The sequence below is a fragment of the Lipotes vexillifer genome, unplaced genomic scaffold (assembly GCF_000442215.2).
Source record: "Lipotes vexillifer unplaced genomic scaffold, Lipotes_vexillifer_v1.1 scaffold1457, whole genome shotgun sequence".
NCBI lineage: Eukaryota > Metazoa > Chordata > Mammalia > Artiodactyla > Lipotidae > Lipotes > Lipotes vexillifer.
Window position 1 is genome coordinate 931,644 of NW_006784622.1, and position 19,032 is coordinate 950,675.

At 36.8% G+C, this 19,032-nt stretch overlaps 1 protein-coding gene across 5 annotated transcripts in view; it reads right to left on the bottom strand.

Annotated features, from left to right (window-relative positions):
- Positions 1-19,032, bottom strand: part of DLG2 (discs large MAGUK scaffold protein 2) — a 1,040,068-nt gene that overhangs the window by 790,764 nt on the left and 230,272 nt on the right. For 2 of the 5 annotated variants that reach the window (XM_007456974.1, XM_007456972.1), the window contains exon 1: positions 1,389-1,518. The exons of 2 other annotated variants lie outside the window; for them this stretch is intronic. In XM_007456974.1, coding sequence (XP_007457036.1) covers positions 1,389-1,493 — 105 coding nt within the window. In that variant the 5' untranslated portion in view covers positions 1,494-1,518. Of the gene's footprint in view, positions 1-1,388; positions 1,519-19,032 lie in introns of those variants that run through there. One more of the 5 variants, XM_007456973.1, reaches the window with a different exon arrangement.

Sequence of the window (19,032 nt, forward strand, 5' to 3'; positions counted from 1 at the left end):
TCCTTTCCTCCTTAGCTCCAAGAAGTTACAATATAATTAGAGAGACAGAAAAGAAAATACTTACAATAAAATATGTTGGGTGATAAATCAGCGGTGCATGCAAGGAACCGAGACAGAAGAAAATAATTCTGCCTAGCCAGAGAAAGCTCTACGAAGGAGGAGACACATGAGCTTCACAAGGGGTATCATAATCTTCTTGTTAAAACAAAGGAGGAAGAGTTTAATAAAGATAGGAGAAGCAAACTATACACAGCAGATTCCAGTTCAGAGCAGAATAATTATAATTTAATCTGATTTAAAAAGCTTCCCACCGTTAGTGTTTTAAATCCTTGCAAAAATTATATGTTTTATGTCTTTAACAATTAAGATCAACTTACAGAGATCCAATTAGAGAACAGTATTCAATGAGAAGAACTTTAAACATAGTACAGTCTTTGAAACAGGTGATTCCCAAGTTACAGAGAAAAATATGGCATCTGACTTGAGCCACTTGAAAATAACTTGAATTTCAAAGAAGATTGAATCCAACTATTTCTATGTCAGAAATAATGTTTTTCTTAAGGAATTCCAAATAATTTTTTGCAGGTCTTAATTTTTAAGAGTGTTCTCTTATTTCTAATAGATTATCTCAATCCTTCAAAATAGATCTATTTAAAGAAGCAAATATTTTTATATTCTTCCAAGTCCCATTTACCCCACCTCAGCCTATCAAATGTAGCCAGCCTGGTTCTTCTAGTTGGATAATTATAAGCACAAATATTATATCTGCAATGGAAAACACAATGGCACTGACTCAATTAATTGATTTTATATATCTGTGCACTTTTTTTTTTTTTTTTTTTTACAAATTTCTAAGCCATTTTTACAAATCTCTAAGTAGTACGTTACTACTAAAGGAACAATCACTTTTCAAGAGAGGTTTTATGGTAGATTTTACTTGGATAAGCAAAGAATCCAAACGTAAGAACTAACTTTTGGCTTCCTGATCTATGTATCAAACCCACTGCAAAAGATATTCAAGCCATTCTAAGTACTTTGGGGGAACCAACCAGGAAACATGCACTGTAAGCTGTTTCAAATATTAATAAGAAGAATATCAATCTTGTGCCCTTTCTTTAGTACATGTTACTATTAGAACCTACTATCTTCAGTGGGATAAGGTTGCTTGGACCACTGTTTACTCCTTCTCACTGATCAATATTTGACCATATTAATAATTCAGATTTCACACAGAGCAAAAAGAGACATGTTTATCCCAAACAAGAACTACAGAGAAGATACCACATCTTTAAATACATAGAATACATGCCATTTATCTATAGCTATAAAGGAAAAAGTAGGAGAAAAAGAAAAGAATCCCTAGGAAAATAAAAGGAAATTTTCCTTACCGGTATAAATGCATGTTGCATAGCTTGTTCACATTGTTTTAAGGAAGCAATAGTATCCCACAGAAGCTGATAATTTTCAGCCCGGGAAGCACTTTGCCGCTGCATGGCGAAAGCTAGTAACACTCAAACTGAGCTCAAAGAACCCAGTGGAAGGAGGAAAAAAAAAAAACCCTGCAGATCTGTTACATAAACTTCTTAATTAGATCTGCTACACAAACTGCTATCTTAAGACTTAAAAAAAAAATGTTAATCAGAACATTTCTTTTGGGGGATAACTGGGCATGACTTGAACAGAGACAGATGTTTTCATTGGGAAGGATTTTCGTTCCCACACTTGTGAAAAGCAATCCCATCAGTGTTCCCCTGTCTTTACATGGGTCTGGCGAAACTGCACATACCATAAGTGTGTGGGGGGAAAGAAGTAGGAGGGAGAGAGATGTAAAAAAATATTTCCACCAGAAGATCTGGGTGGCAGGCCATGGAGGTAGAATTTGAGCAGCTTGTGAAAAGTAGTCAAATTGAAGGGGTGGGTTACATATGCACATATATGTACATAGGCAGGTGTGTACACTTGTCAGCTCTGTGTGAAACACATGCGTCCTCACAGTGTCATTTAATATATCCAACTCTCCTCTCAGTTTAGTTATGATCTAGATGTGATATATTTTCTATCTACAGAGTATTACTGCCTTTATTAACTACAGAGTTATTTACCTGGGATTATTTCTAAAGACTAGCCAGAAAGTTCGTGAGCATAAAATGCAGTCAAATATTTATCTTAAAATTTAAGAGTAATTAGAAGGTCTTTTGTTGTCATATATTAGGTAAGAGTCACATTTATTTCTTCTTCTAGGTAGAATTTACAGAAATAATGTCAGGAGAATTGAACCTTCACATATTCTTTGGACCTGAGAGTGGGTTACACATAACTGGAACGTGTTAATCCCAGAGAAATTGCTTGCACACTTTAACAAAAAAGGTATAAGCACTAAATAAAATCTGAACAACAGAATATAGCAACACATTCTGAGTGTTCCTTAACTTACTAGAGCCTACAAGATAAGGCTCTACTAACCTCCTCCCTCCCCGCTGCCCCACAGACTCTGTGGGATCCTTGAGGCAGGTGGTAATGCACCTTGTAAGGTGCTGAGCACTTTGAAGTTCCAAAGGAATCTATGCTCTCAGGGCTAGTTACACAGCCAACAATGGGGATATTTATTCAAGTACTTCTAGAGGTAAGGGGTAAACTGAGGGCAACACACAGCATAATGAATAAATTGTGCTTTTAATTGACCTAGAAAATCCAAGGAGTGTAAAACAAGGTACAGACTGTAGGAAACAGTGTGATAACATAAATGAAGGATTTTTGCTGTATTATTTTTAGAAGAGCTTCATGATTTGGGTTACCTAGTTTTTCTGCATTTGTACCCTGGTGATGGTGGATTAGTTCACACTAATGACTTGGTGGCGTGAAAGTCTCAAAGGCAAAGTTCTCCCCTTGTCTCAATTACTTTTCAATTTGGAATTGAAGGAATTGCAAGTAGGATTGATCTTTCAAAATTTCTACCTGGGCTGATTTGTAAGGAGGTTGTTTTTCCTTAATATTTCATGAGTACACACCATAAGGTTATTGCCATTAGACAGTTTATTTTTCAATATCAATTCAACCAACCTTCTCTTTTTCTCATTCATGGTGTTCTGTTCAACTCACACCCACAGTCCCTCCTCTGCCTTCATTCCTGCCCTTATACTCTTCCATCTGCCCCAGCCACATGCTTCTTCCTCATGCACTGTCAACCAGCCGGCCCACAACTCCCAGAAAATATTCCTTCATTAGTAGATGTTCCGTATTTATCAAACAACAGGAAAATAAAAGTTGTTTTCTAAGTTACCCTCCAATATTCGAATCTATTCTTTCTGAATTCCTTGAGCAAATGTTCATCATTATTCCAGACCCCAACCTCTGGGTTTTCTGTCATGCCTTGGACTGCTTCTATCTCTTGTTCATCAGATCCCTTCTGCTTTTCATTTAAGCAGCGTCTTTTAAAAGATCCTTCTTTCCTACTCTTTCACAAAAGGGTAGAGAATCCACAGTCTCTACATGTAGAACCTCTACATAAAAAATGCCCTTGGAGTCATGCATTCATTCGTTTATTTATTGGTCCAACAAGCATATCAAGCATCTCCCATGTGCTATACTTTTTCATTGTGTTACGGGCAAATGGATATCAGATGTTGATTTTGTCTTTAAGGAACTTAGAGTTTAACTGAAGGGATGATACATGGGCACAAATAACAAAAAGACAAGTTGAAAAAGGATAAGTGCCATAAAAGGGGTAGTATAAACTATTCACAAAACAATGAAAAAGAAAAATTACATTAACTGGGAAAATTAGGGCAGCTTCCAGAAGATTTAGCACTTAGCTAGAGCTTGAAGTTAGGGTAAAATTTGGACATGCAGAGATAGATAGGGGATATTCCTGAGTAAGAAAAGGTAGAACAAAGGCACAGAGTGGGAAAGATCGTTACTGGTGTTTTGGAAAGAACATGACACCAAGAAAGCTTAATACTCAAGATTGTTACTGGAGCCAAGTAACAATTATTGAATAAAATTATTACTCTTGAATAAAAAGTCCGTAGCTTCCTATTCCTAATGCTAATCAATCTTAGCTTTAACTAATTCTTAGAGCATCAGTGTGCATAAATTCAGGGAAACTAAACCTCATGAGATAGTAAATTTCATATATTTATTCCTCACTCTTTAAAATAGGAACATTGATATACTTTTGGAGGCTTTAGGTGGCTCAATCATTTAGGCCATCTTGCTTAATTATTTAGTTTTTATTAGGTGCATATAGCGTGTTTTGCACTCATGCCCCATCACTTCTATAAGTTCTAAAGTCTATTACCTTTGGTATTCAAATGGAGTCCACCACGAGTCTTACCTGATCTAATATTTGACATAATTCAATTTTGCTCAGTTTAACAAACATTTATTGAGCTCTACTATGTGCTAAGCACTGTGCTAGAAACACACAGTACAAAGATAAATATTATATAATTTCAATTCTCTGCTTCTTTTCAAGAACCACTCAGTGTGCATTTGCCTCAGCCCGCAAAGTAGAACGTTGCACGTATTTTTTTTTTCCTGCTAGCACAATGTCTGATATGTAATGGCTACCATTTTTCTGTTAAACCCTTAGTCACTAGGCCATATGTCCATCATATCTAAATATACCGCCATGCTCTAAATTAGATTACAGGCCTCAGAGTGTCTGAAAGTACCTTTTATATGGTTGGTACTATTGCCATGCTGAAAAGGTCTGCATTTGAATGCTTTCTGCTAGTGATTGGTTTAAATATAACTTCACGACAATAAAAATGGAGTAACAGGGCTTAGATTTACATTCCTATCTGGAAAAAAAGAACTGAACAAAATATATGAAACAATAAGTTTCAAAAATGGACATCAGAGAACAAAAAGTAGTGAACTCTAAGAGACAGGAAACAAACAAGATAAGTCTTATGATTGCCCCATCTACAACCTTGAATGTCTAGGCCACATTACAGGAGAGTGGATCCAGTTGGAACCCAGTGGACTTGATGAATTGAGGATATAAAATTGGTTTTCTGGAGAAACCAAAGCAACACGGAGAAATAGAGAAATTCATGATTATAGTTGGTGATTTTATTATCCTACTCTGAATAATTAATAGTATAAGCAGGCAAAGTCTATAAGGATATAGCAAACCTTTACAAAACCATCCATCGAATTAGGCTAATATACCTTTAAAAAACATTTCACCCTACAACGGCATTCTTTTCAAGTGCTCAGGGAACATTTACCAAGGTAGAACATATTCTGAGCCATAAGTCAAATTTTAATACATTTAAAGGGATTCAGGTCAAAGAAAATATATTCTCTGATCATAGTAAAATTAAGTTAGAAATCAACAATAGAACAATTTCTGAAAATTCCCAAAATATTTTACAACTAAATAACACACTTTTAAATAACCCATTGGTCAAAGAAGAAATCAAAAGTAAGTTAGAACGCATTTTGAACTGAATGAAATAAAGCCACAACATCTCAACATTTGTTAGATGTCTTTAAAGCAGTAGTTAAGGGAACATATATATCACTAAACACCTATATTTGAAAAGAAAGTAGGTCTCAAATTAATGATCTCAGCTTGCACCTTATTAAAATAAAAAAATATAGCAAATTAAAATCAAACAAAGCAGAAAAGTTAAAAGATTAGAAGGGAAAATAGAGGAAATAAATAAAACTAACAGCTAGTTTTTTTGAGAATATCAATAAAATTGATAACCCTCTAGCGAGACTAGTGAGGAAAGAGAGAAGAAATAAATTATCAAAATCAGAAATAAGAGAGGTTGCGTCACTACAGATTCTGCAGCCATTAACGGGCTAATAAGGAAATCTCAAAAACCACTTTATGCCAATAAATTTGACACTGTATATGGAACAAATTCCTTGAGAGATGTAAACTACCAAAGGTCACTCAAGAAAAATAAGTACCCTAAATAGCCATACCATGTATCTATTAAAGATATAGAATTTTTAATTAAAAACCTAACCACCAAGAAACTCCAGGCCCAGATGCCTTCTGATGAATTTTTATTTAAGGAAAAAAAAATAATTCTATACAAATTCTTTCAGAGACCTGAAGAGGAAAAAATACTTCACAACTTGTTTTTTGAGGACAGCATTAACCTGGTACCAAACCAGATGAAGATATTACAAGAAAAGCAAATATTCATATGCCCTCATTAGTATATACGAAAAAAGTTCTAAACAAATTTTAGCAAATTGAATCCACCAATATATAAAGGGGGTAACGCATCATAATCAAGTAGGTTTAACCTTTGAAAATGACTTAATATAATTCAACATATTACAAACATTTAAAGAAAATAACCAAACAACTAACCAACCATATGGTCAATAGGCACAGAGAAAACATTTTGCAAAATCCAGTATCAATTCCTGGATAAGAAAAAAAAAAATCTCAGGACAAGATAAGGATGTCCCTTTTCACCACTTCTGTTCAGCATTGTCTAGAAGGTTCTAGACAGTTAACAAGTCAAGAAAAAGACATAGATATTGGAAAGGAAAAAATAAAAGTATCTTTCTTTATATTTGACATAACTGTCTCTGTAGAAAATCTCATAGAATCTAAAGTAAACTTTAGAATTTATAACTGAGTTCAGCAAGGCTGCAGAATACAAGATCAGTATACAAGGACCAACTGTATTTCTCTTTACTAGCAATAAAAAAATGGAAGGTGAAAAAAGATAAATTTATAAAAAATATAAAATACTTAGGGATAAATTTATAAAACCACAAACCTTTCCTCAGTGAAATTAAAGACATATAAATGGAGAGATATGAAGTTCTTGGGTAATAAGACTATTTTTAAGATGTCATACACTGAAAATTAATTTATAGGTTCAGTGCAATGCATACCCAGTCAAAACCCCAACAAAGTTATTTGTTTGTTTGCTTATTTGTTTGTTTTAGAGAAACTGACAAGCCAATTCTAAAATCATATGGAAATTCAAAGAATTTAGAGTAGCCAAAACAACTTGGAATAGCACGGGACAAATGGAACAGAATAGAGACTCCAGGAATCAACCCACACATGACAGCAAACTGATTTTCAACAAAGGTGCAAGGGCAGTTCAATAAAGAAAAGGTGATCTTTTCAACAAATGATGTTGGAACAATTAGCTATCCATATGCAAAACAACAAACTTTGATGTATACCTCTTACTACATATAAACTCAAAATAGATTACAGACCTACATGTAAAGCCTAAATAAAACTTCTAAAAGAAAACATAGAAAATCTTTGTGATCTAAGGGTTAGATACAACACTAAAGCACAACCATAACAGAAAAAAACTGGACATCAACAAATGGGAAATTTTGTTTCTTGAAATACCGTTAAGAGAATGAAAAGACAAGTCATAGAATGCAAGCAAAACTTATAAACTATATATTTAACATAGGATTTGTTTCTAAAGTATATAAAGAACTCTCGAAACTCAATAATAAAACAATCCAATTAAAAATGAGCAAAACACTTTAACAGACACCATCAATGAAGATATATATGTATCAAACAAGCATGTGGAAGAGTATCAACACTGCGATTTATTAGAGAAATAAAAATTAAAATACACTAATTATTAGAATGAATGATATTAAAAAAGACTGACCATATCAAGAATTGGTAAAGATGTGGAAGACTGGACTTCTCATACACTGCTCATGGGAATATAAATGCTACTTTCCCTTTGGAAACAGTTCAGTGGTTCTTGAAAATTTAAACATGTACCCAGCATGATTTAGCCATTCTAATCCTAGATATTTATCCGAGGGAAATGAAAGCATATGTTTATTCGAAGACTTATATGCAAATATTTATAGCAGCTTTATTTGTAATAGCAAAAAACTGGAAACCACAGGTGAGTGGATAAGTGAACTGTGATATATCCAAACTATGGAACACTATTCAGCACTAAAAAGGAATGACCTATTGATACACATAACACATGGATGAATCTAAAAATAATTATGCTGAAAGAAGAGAAATAAATAATATACATTGTATGGTCCCATTTATATAAAATTATAGAAAGTGCAGGCTAACCTATAGGGATAGAAAGGAGAAACTGGGAATGGGGAGATACAATGGGCAGGGGGAGGGAGTTGGATGAAGAGATTACAAAGAGGCATGAAGAAACTTTTGAGGGTGAAGGATATGTTCATTATCGTGAATGGATGGTTTCGTATGTCAAAACATCAATTTGTACATCTTAAATATGTGCAGTTCATGGAATATCAATAGACTTCACTGAAGCCATTTTTAAAATTTCCTTAAAAAGTTCCTAGAAAAACCATCAGAAAGTCTCAATCTCCTGGACTTTATCCAAAGTGACCATTTCTGTTATCATTTAATGTTTTAATCTTGTAGTTCGATCCATCTGCCCGAGGTGGAGAGGGGGTTAGAAAGCACTGACCTTCCCGCAGGAAGGGAAGCAAAGAATATAAAAAAGTTTAACTAGAGGAAAGGGCTGAGATTTCATATCCAGGGGCCTTACTCTTAGTTATGATTCTTGCCCTAATTAGCAGTAAGATCTTGGTTCAGTCATTTTGCTTTGACAAGCTTCAATTACTCATCTACAAAACACAGAAGTTAGACTCAATCATCTCTCAAGTGTCCTTCAGAGGTATAATTCAGTGATCTATGGATAGATTTTAATCCTCAATAATCCCATTTTTCTCTCAACTAAGCATTTACAACTATGGCCTTAAATTTAGCAAAAATATCCCATGCAATTTTGAATTGTACATTATCGTGTATGCTGATAATCTCTCTAGTAAGACAGTAAACTCTTGAGGGTAGGCTCCTCCATCTTAAAATTTCTGGTTTCCTCATAATATTTCACATTCAGAGCCTACATCATTGTAATAGTGACATTGTAATTGGTATTAAAATTATAAAGATAGAAATCTACCATTGTACTTCTTAAAAAACTACTTTCCCATGCAGCACCCATCTTATTCCCATGAAAGTATTATTCTCAATTTACAGATAAATAGGTCCACAGAGGCTAATGTAACTTGCTTCACCATGTACCAGCCATGTGACCCTTGACAAGTTCCTTAGTTTCTCCTTTGCTCCCGTTGCTCATGTATAAAATAGAGATGATAACAGTGCTTATCTCATAGGACTGTTGAGGATTAAATGAGTTAATATTTGGAAAACTTTAGAGCGGAGCCTAGCATACAGTTATCACTGTTATTCTTTGTGAAATTAACTTTATTTTAACTTATTTAATAAGTAAGAGTTAAATAGTAAGTAAGTAATAAAGAAAGAAGACCTAAGATAAATATTTTTTGGCTCTTTGTTCAACACACGTTTGATTGGAAAATACTTAGGTACTTGCAGATTCACCGTTCCTGACAACCACACCCCAGTCTAAGTGTGTATCCTCCTAATGTTCCTTCTCCCTGAACCCTGTTTCTTTCCTTCATGATTCCTATCTTAATTTGGAATATATTTATTTATTTACTTTTAATCTCTAGTCTCCCCAACTAAACTGTAGGATCAGAAAAGCGAAGCCAGGGTACAGTCAGCGCCAGCACAGAGCCTGGAACATCATAGACTTTCAGTGTTCACTTGATATTATTTTTATTAATAGGGCCTAAAATAGATAAAAGCATATTAAAACTTCAGAAACATATGTTAGTATATTTACCCAAATCTTCTGTATTTCCAAAGATCTCTGGTGAGTTTGGCCATGGCTCTTATCAAAAGCTCATATCTGACCCATTTTCTCCTATTTAAGATGAGTGACACTTGTTTTTTTGGATGGGGTAAGACTCATGCGACTTTACCAAAATAAAAGAGAGCATGAACTTTTACTGTGTGCAATAGTGTTCCAGAGGGCATGATATGACCTGTGGGATACCAAAATTCTTACAATAGAGAAGTGTGCTATATATTTGATCAATCAGTCAGTATATTTCATATGTGCTTAAGAGATGCAAGTCATTGTGGTAAAGTGCTATTCCATATACTCTGCAGTCTGGAATCATAAGCCCAGTTCTATAAGGGAGAGAAAGCAGAGGATCCCAGAGAAGCTGACTGAAGCAGGCAGGGCAACAGGTCTTCTTTAAAAGTAGTTCTACCGAATGCTAGGTCACAGCACGTAAACCTCAGGCCAGAGTTAAAGCTAGGGCCAACCCGGGATAAAACTACGGGGCAGATCAAATCTGTCTTCCTCATCTTTGCCCACCTCAAGAGACCTCAGCCCTTCTCCTCTGGACTCTCCTGACAGAAGGAAAGCTACACAAACTCATTTACAGGACAGTATTAAGAATTTACTGTCTAACCAACATGGGCCTACTGTATAGCACAGGGAACTCTGCTCAATATTACGTAACAACATAAATAGGAAAAGAATTTGAAAAAGAATAGATACATGTGTATGTATAACTGAGTCACTTTGCTGTATGCCTGAAACTAACACAACATTGTTTTTCACCTATACTCCAATATAAAATAAAAGGTTAAAAAAAAGAAAAGAATTTTCTGTCTCCCCTCCACCCACTTGCTTTCTTGACTCCTTCTGAGAGCAAGGTCAATCTTATTCAACTTTTTACCCCAGGCCCTGGCGCATTACCTAGCATATAAGGAAGGAGACCAAAGGTTTGTTAAATAAATGGATGGATGTTAAAAGCATTGTACTTGATGTTTGTGATAACAGGAATTCCTTATATTTGTAAAGCATATTTCGAAAGACAAAGCACTTTCACAGCTAGGAATTCTCTTTCCTTTTACTTTTTACCCTCTCTCTTTTTACTCATTTAAATATTAGTATGCCAATGGATACCTCATTTATATTCTTGGCCCAGATTTCTTTCCTGAATTGGATATCCTGCTGCCTGCTGGTCATCTGCACTCAAATATCTCACAGACATCTCAGACGGAAACGCCTTCAAACTCTGAGTTCTTATCCTCCTTCCTCCCCCTCAAATCTGCTTCTCTTTCATTTCCTCATCCGGTAAATCCCAGCTTCTTCCACTCAGTTGCTCAAGGCAGATGCACAGGAACCCACAATATCCACTTCATCATGACCCTCCCGGCCCTGCATGGTCTTACCCCTTGGTCTTTCACCAATGCCATCTTGTGCTACCTGCCCCCACGCCTTTCCCCAGCCCCACAGGCCTGCTCCCAGCACTTAGGCTATGATGAAGCACATTCTCATGTCAGTGCTAGTTACCCTGCCTCAAGTCTTCTCCCACCTCTTCTCCAGAATTATCTCCCACTTATCCTTCAAATCTCAGTTCTACTGTGCATTGTAGGAGGCTTAGCAGTATCCCTGTCCTATACCCACTAGATGCCAGTAGCACCCCCCTCCCTGAGTTGTGACAACCGAATAGGTCTCCAAACATTGCCAAATGTCCCCTGGGGGGACAAAATCATACCCAGTTAATAACCTCTGCCCTAGACCTTGATCAGGATATTCCATCATAGATTTTCACAGAACCTAGCTTATAAATCTTTTTTGTGGCTTCTAGATTATTGTTGGACTACCCTATTACGGATACAGAAGAGTTCTTCTGTTTATCATTTTACACCTGTACGTACAGTGTCTAGCGATGAGATAGGTGTTTAATGAATGTATGTTGAATAACTGAATGCATTTGATTATTGCAAAAACCTTATGGTGTACGTATAGACAGAATTAACACAGCCACTTTAAATTGAGGTAACAGATACACTGAATGGTTAAATGACAGGCATGCAAATCACATTATCAATAAGTGGCTGACACGGGACTTGAACTTAGGTTTTACCACTCTCAGTTCTTATCAGCATAGATCAGTTTACTACCATTACCATTTTTTAACCTTCTCAGATTACTTAACCTCTCTCCCTTCCAAGCTCTCCACTACTGCATTTTGTCCTTGCAGTATCTGCAGTAGTAATATAGACCTAGCACCGTCTCAAAGGCTGAAATGCTCAGGGCCTCACAGTGGCTTCCAATGATGCCTCACCATGATGCTTTTAAAAAATCACGGCATATTAAATATAAGAGGGAGGTGGTTAGGGCTTCTCGTGTTGTAATAGGGAATGCAAGAGGGGAAAAAAAAATCAGTAACTCTCGGGAATGAAGTTGCTTTTATGGTACTCTTAGCCTTGTGGTCCACTCTAGTAAACAGCCTAGAGAACAATAATCACATGACAGGTTAAGATACTCTGATCTTAATGTAGGCATTGCCGAATTAACTAGAACGTGAAAGAACTTCTAAGGAGACCTGATTGAAATCTTTTATTTCCATGTTGCTTAAGCATACCCAAGCAGAAAAATCTCAGCTGGAAATAGAAAGTCTTTTAAATTGCACTTTCAACATGCCTAATACACTTCTATTTTCCAAGGTTTTGAAAAGCAGGATTTATACAGCACAGTTACTCAATTTTTTTCCCCAAACGTTTTTTAATGGCCTAAGTGCTTTGATAGCCAACATGGAAGTAGCTGAGGGAGGGCAGGGTACACTGTTGAGAGGTACACCTGACACACAGGTGCCCTTCAGCCATGGAGAGGAACTGTGTTGGTGGGCTTTGTGGTGGTAGAATCTCCTCACTGGCAGCAAAGGGCTTCTCCTCTGCAAGCAATGCCTATTCTTTCCCAGCTCATGGAAGAGGCAGAGAGGATAGATAGTTAAGAGTGTAAGATCTGGAGTCAGATTTCCTGGGCTAGAATCCTAGCTAGACTGCTTTTTAACTAACTGTATGACCTTGATCAGGTTACTCTACATGCTGGACCTCAGTTTTCTCTCCTGTAAAATGGGTTTGAGAATGGTATTTATGCCATGTGGTTGTTGTGAAGATTAAATGAGTCGGCTTATGTGACTAACATAAAATAAGCACCCAATAAATAATCATTAGCTATTAACTTTCTTCTTTACCTAAACATATTTTTATTTCTGTGTAATGCTAAGCTCTGTCCATATGTCAGATATTTATCATTTCACTAGTTCATAAGCACTTCAAGAACCTGATCTCCATTACCTTTCCTTCATCATATAAGTATTTCATTTGATTTTTAAAACAATCCCATGAGGCTGGGATGGTTGTGTCCATTTTACAGATAGGAAACTGAGACCCAGACTGATGTACCTATGATTATGCAATTAGATAGTGGCACGGCCAGGACTAAAGCACTGGTCTTCTTAGGAATATTCTTTTGCTCTGTTAACACCAAAGAACTTTTTTACAGATTCACTTCTTGTCTCAACTCTTTTAAGATATCAAAATGGCCCTAAAGTAAAGCTCCCTGGAAGTTTGCCCTCCCATTTCCTTCCTCTAATCGATACATCTCCGCTGGGTAGCAACATGTTTTAGTCTGTTTGCATAAGTGTCTCTCTGTCTCAGCCTCTCTCTCCTTCCTTACCTCTCCCACTCCTTCCATCTCTTTTTTCTCCTTTCTTTCTCCCTCATCTCCACCTCTCTCCTTTCCTCCCCCTCATCTCTCCTTCTCTTCTGCGCCCTCTCCCACACACACGCGCACACGCACAAACACTCAGAAATATCTTATTGGTCTATTTCACATGGAAGGAGAGGGTAGTATTAATAATGACTTTGAGGTTTCCAACTCATGTGAGACAACTGGGGTCAGGTGAGAGCCAATAAGAGGTAAGCCTGGATTACTAGGGCAGGCAAGGGGCAAGGATTAGGTGAAAAAGCAAAGGAACAGAGTTTGGATTAAGAAAAAATAGTATGAAGAAGGAGACAGTCCTTGATTCTAGTAAAGCTTAGAGGCAGAGGGAACAACAGCAATTAATAGAAAGTCTTGCTGGGGGACAATAAATGGGTCTGTGTCTGCTGCATTAATTATTTACTGAGTAAATTTGGGAAACTGAGTTAACCTTGCCAAGCCTCAGTTTCCCCCCTTGTAAACTGGGAGTAATAATAATGAACAATAATGTTATCAATCTCTTGGGATTATTGTGAGGATTGAATGAATTACTTATACTTATCACTTCTTAGAATAAGTAATAATAAATAAATGTTGGGTGTCATCAATATTATTATCATCATCATTAATACCATGAATGCTATCAGGAAGGAGAAAGTACAGAAGGCTTCCAGGGTAAGGATGATAAATATCTGTTTGATACTTTAGGCAATAAAAATCTAAAAGGAGAGAATAATTTTTATTGAAAGAATATTTACAGTTATTTGTTAAGAGACTAGAGAGGTAAGTACTGCAGATTCAGGGAGTTCAGGTAGGATTTATTTACAAGAACCAGGTGATTTTCGGCTAGAACAAGAGATAAATCCAAGTCTCAGAGTCATGAAAAGCATTTATTCTCAGCGCTCATGAGGTTCAGGCCTATTCAGCCCAAAATGAAGTTGTATATGGAATGTTAATGCATCAATGGCAAAACCCCCAATTAAATGAACTAAATCATTTGAAATTATACTATGAAGTCAAGACAGTAACAGGTAAACTATTCCAAAGTCGAAAGTCCAGCACCATCATCACAAATAATGGGTTTCACCAAAATAAGCCTTGCAAATTTGATTTCACTGAACTATGTTGATGTGATCAAAGGTCAGTTAGCATGGGGATTGCAAACATTTAGAGTGGGGTGAAGCTTTTGTGATATTCAGTTTTACAAGCACTGAGACTTAAATATTACTCCTGTGCAGAAATATAATGTTTTGTTGTCTTCAGGATTCTTTTTAAATCAGCAGTCTTTCCCCATAAAAAAGTCAAAAAGCAAGGCCCTTAATCATGTCATATGCTTTCTGATGTCCTTTTACTCAGCAATAATTTCATTTAAAAAACATTTCAATGAACATTAATTGAACAGAAACTGTCAACTTTCCTTTCATTATGAAAGGAAAACTGCTGTGATGAAGAGTTTCTAATCATTATATCTAATTAAAAAGTTAATCCTTAGGTTTCTCATTTTTAAGTCCTTTCAAATGTAACAAAAGAACTGCTCTTTCAAAGACAGGAGACAAAAGCACAGCCATTGGGTAACACTACTTCTATGGTAAAGTCACAGAACTGGAATTAAAGAATATTGGCCCAAGCTATTGTGATGGAATTAGGAAAATTACAAGAATCAACCAAACCTTGGCCTTTATTGACTTCTGTTTCTCAATACAGAAAAATCCCATATTGTACCATCAGTGGGGGGACTGAAAAAGTAACTGTGATTTAAGTCTTCTATACAATGGAGAGAGAAAAATGGGCTCTGCATCCCAGCTCATGGGGAATGTGATGTGACTCACTATCTTAATATGAATAAAAGTAATCTTTCGAGGTCCAGAGCTAGGAGCAAATTATCATTCTAAATAAGTGAGCCTTTAATCTAAGGTTCAGATTCACAAGCAGTCTTTTACTATCACCCTCCAACTTTCCAGAGCCCAGTGGAGAAGCAAGGAGAGAATCCTAGATAATTATGGGAGATGATCCATCCACACGTGACTGTCTCACTTGCATGATGAGTAAGAGGATGGGAATGGTTCGGAAAGCCTAGATGCAAACTGCAGGATTCTGAGCAGATTGCATTGACCATTTCTACTTCCAGTTTATAAGTTTTAAGAATTTTAGGGTGCTACGTGGTGATCAAGGGAAGAAAGTCTGTTTCAAAGTGCCAGTCGCTGGATGGTCAACAGGCAATGGTAAACAGATCCATAATTTAGCAATGCATTTTATAAGGGGACTCCCCTGCTTTTCATTAACAAGGATCAGCAAGATCACTCTTGGCAAGTAAGTTTACTCATTCTGATAATATGCAATGTAGCCTCTAACCTTTTACAAAACAGTCCTCACTAAAAGCTGAGTAACTGCAGCTCTGAAATAAGCAAATACTATTAAATGTCAACTCAATTATGGCCTTCGCTGAGCAAAGGGAACAATCTTCCTAATGGATCTGACTCTTCCTTCCTGAGTTCTTTCTAGATTTTTGCCTCTCAGGGAAAGGAGGGTTAGAAGATTGAGCAAATATCTTTTTGCAGAGCATTTTTTTCGTACAGGAACCTTTTAGATTTTATCGATGTCCTTCCTTCTGCCTTCACTGTACTTGTTTTTCGAGAGGTAAATATTGTGTATTGAAAAGGAGTGAGAAACATAAAGCCCTTGTTCTGTTCCTGACAAGATGTGTATGACCAAAACTAAGCCTTTTGACTTTTCTGAGCCCTTATTTTCTCTACTGTAAAATAGAAATAATAATCCTTGTTAAACCGGGGATCTTAGGGGCTCAAATAAAAAAATATGGAAAAGCTTTGGAAACATAGGGAATATTATTTTTCTCTGTGAGGGAAAGAAAAAGGGATTTAGCATTTATTGAACATCCACCAAATACCAGGTACAACACTAAGCTCCTTCTGTACTAGGGCTTTTAATAAAGTAATCCCATGATATAGGCCCATTCAACAGGCAAATAAAGGAAGTGGTAGAGATTGAGTAACACAGCTAGGGTCGCAGAGCTTGTTATTTGTAAAGACAGAATTCAGTTCAATTCTGTCTCTCTCTAAAGACAATGCTCAGCTTCCAGAAAGTGAGAATTATGCTTTTGGTAACACAGTGTAAAAATGCAGGAATTGAGAGTGAGTCAGCAAAAGCTTGAACTCTAACGCTGCCACTCAGTCAGTGTTGCCATGGGTAAATTGCTTAAATTCTCTCTGAAGTTTTGTTGTCTCATCTGAAAACGGGGAAGACTAGTGACTAACCCACACAGTTGTGAAGATTTCTAGAAAAAAATGCATACATAGCACTTAGCAGGATACTCGTCGCAGGGTTAGCATTCAATACACATCAGTTATTATTGTTCTATCATTTAAGAAAAATTTGTTAGCAACCAGCTCAGTAAATGATCCAGGAAAATCTCATAATTCCTTATAATTTACTCCGAGTATTTTGAAGATGAGGTAGATTTTATCACATACAACTAAACTGACTAAAATGATTGGAGGTCAGCTGGGTGAGCTCAGATATATCAGACTAAAGACATAAATCCAATAAGATATATGGGAAAAAGATAAAGATAATACAGAATGAATGAGGTCAGGAAAAAAGAAGGAATATTGCCAAATAAGACTAAATGGGGCTTCCCTGGTGGCGCAGTGCTTGAGAGTCTGCCTGCCGATGCAGGAGACGCGGGTTCGTGCCCCGTTTCGGGAAGATCCCACATGCCGCGGAGCGGCTGGGCCCGTGAGCCATGGCCGCTGAGCCTGCGCGTCCGGAGCCTGTGCTCCGCAAATGGGAGAGGCCACAACAGTGAGAGGCCCGCATAACGCAAGAAAAAAAAAAACAAAAACACAGAAAGCAGTTTTGGTGAGGATGTGGAGAAGTTGGATCCCTTGTGCACTGTTGGTGGGAATGTAAAATGGTACAGCCACTGTGGAAAAAAAAAAAAAAAAAAAAAAGACTAAATGGGCAATGCATAAATCTTAAAATTAAATATGTTGACTGACAGCTAACCTATAGTCTACCTGGGTTACCCATTCATATGTTGTGTAACTAACATTATACCTTCTCAATGATATGAGACATAAAGTCTCCTCAGTGAAAGCATTAAAAAGTCAATATTAAAATGCTAACTTCTAAATATATACTCCCCCTTATCTATTTAAAAACTTATATTAAAAGTCTAAAAAACACGAGTGTGAGATTTTGTCCTTATGCTATGACTTCTGTACCTGTTTAATTTATATTCTGAAAAACAATCTCAGTTTACAGATAACCCAGGGATCAGGGAGGTATAAGGGTTCATCTAAGAACAACAGGCCAACTTGGGTTTGAATATCGGCTCCACTGTTAGGCAAAGTTCTATGAACCTCTCTCTTCATCTGAAAAATGAGAGTAATACCTTCAGTTTCTCAGAGTTGTGTAGATTAGGTGAGTTAACAGGAACAACTTTCCATCCCAGCCAGCACCTAGTAAGCGGTCATCGAAGTAAGTAATTTTCACTCAGTTTCCTTCTACGTAGTTTAGAAAACATCTCTATTTATTAAGTGCCCACAAGGTTCTAAACTCACTCTTAGGTATTGGTGAAGCATAACACAGCCCCTGACCTTCGGAATTCCACAGACCAGCTAATCATTTCACTAAATTGACATCACATACTATAATGGAGTGAACATGGAGTGCAATGGAAAATAACATAGTTAAGTTGGTTAGGAGTCTAGGGGAGATGGGGAAAAAGCAAACCAGGAAAAGCTACAGACAAAGAGAAATATCGTTGAGGCTGGATGGGCAGGGGTAGCCAGAATTCCACAGAAAGACAGGGGAATAAAGGATTTCCCAGGCTCAGAGTAATGGTTTCAAGTAGAAAGACTTCCCCAGTGTAATGCTCTGGATCTCCTTCTCCATCCCCACAAGGAGAAGGAAGTTTTATGCTGGCTAAGTTTGTAAAAAGGAACTGGGGATGCTCAGCTCACTTATTCCTCTTGGGAGCCGGCCAAGCTGCATGAGCCTTGCATTCTCTTTTGCTGTAAGATAAGCTCAGCAAGGCAGACTGTGGCTCTGCACAAGTTGGCAGTTTGGGGTTTGGGGTATGGGGGTAAATCAAGAGTTCAGAGGATTTTGGTAAACCCACTTTACTGCCTGCCATAGCCATTTCCTCCAACCTAGCTTTTAGCAATAATAAATTTGATTTAAAAAAAATCTCTATCAGAATCTGGCACCTCTGTCTTACCTGGTTTTAATCTTAAAATTTTTAAAAGGTGCTAATTACTAAGCCTCCTCAAACTTGATAGAGGATGAAATTTGTGACAAATTTGTGTCAAAATGTGACACTATTTTTTCAGGAGAGTAATGTACTTAGGAAGGAAAATGGAGGAGAAACTGGTTTTAAGGTTTAAAGTTGGTCAGTCAGTGGGTTATGGGGCTTCTCTGTCACTTTAAGGAATCTGGACTGTATCCCATGTGCAGTGTGGCGCCACTGAAGGATTTTAAGCAGAATGACAAGACATTTTGTGGGAGGAGGGGGTATTAGAAATATTCTGACAGCTTGAAATGGATGGGTTTTGCGGTGCATTGGAGGCAAAAGGCCAGTTTAAAGACTGTTCCAATACTCCTGGTAAGA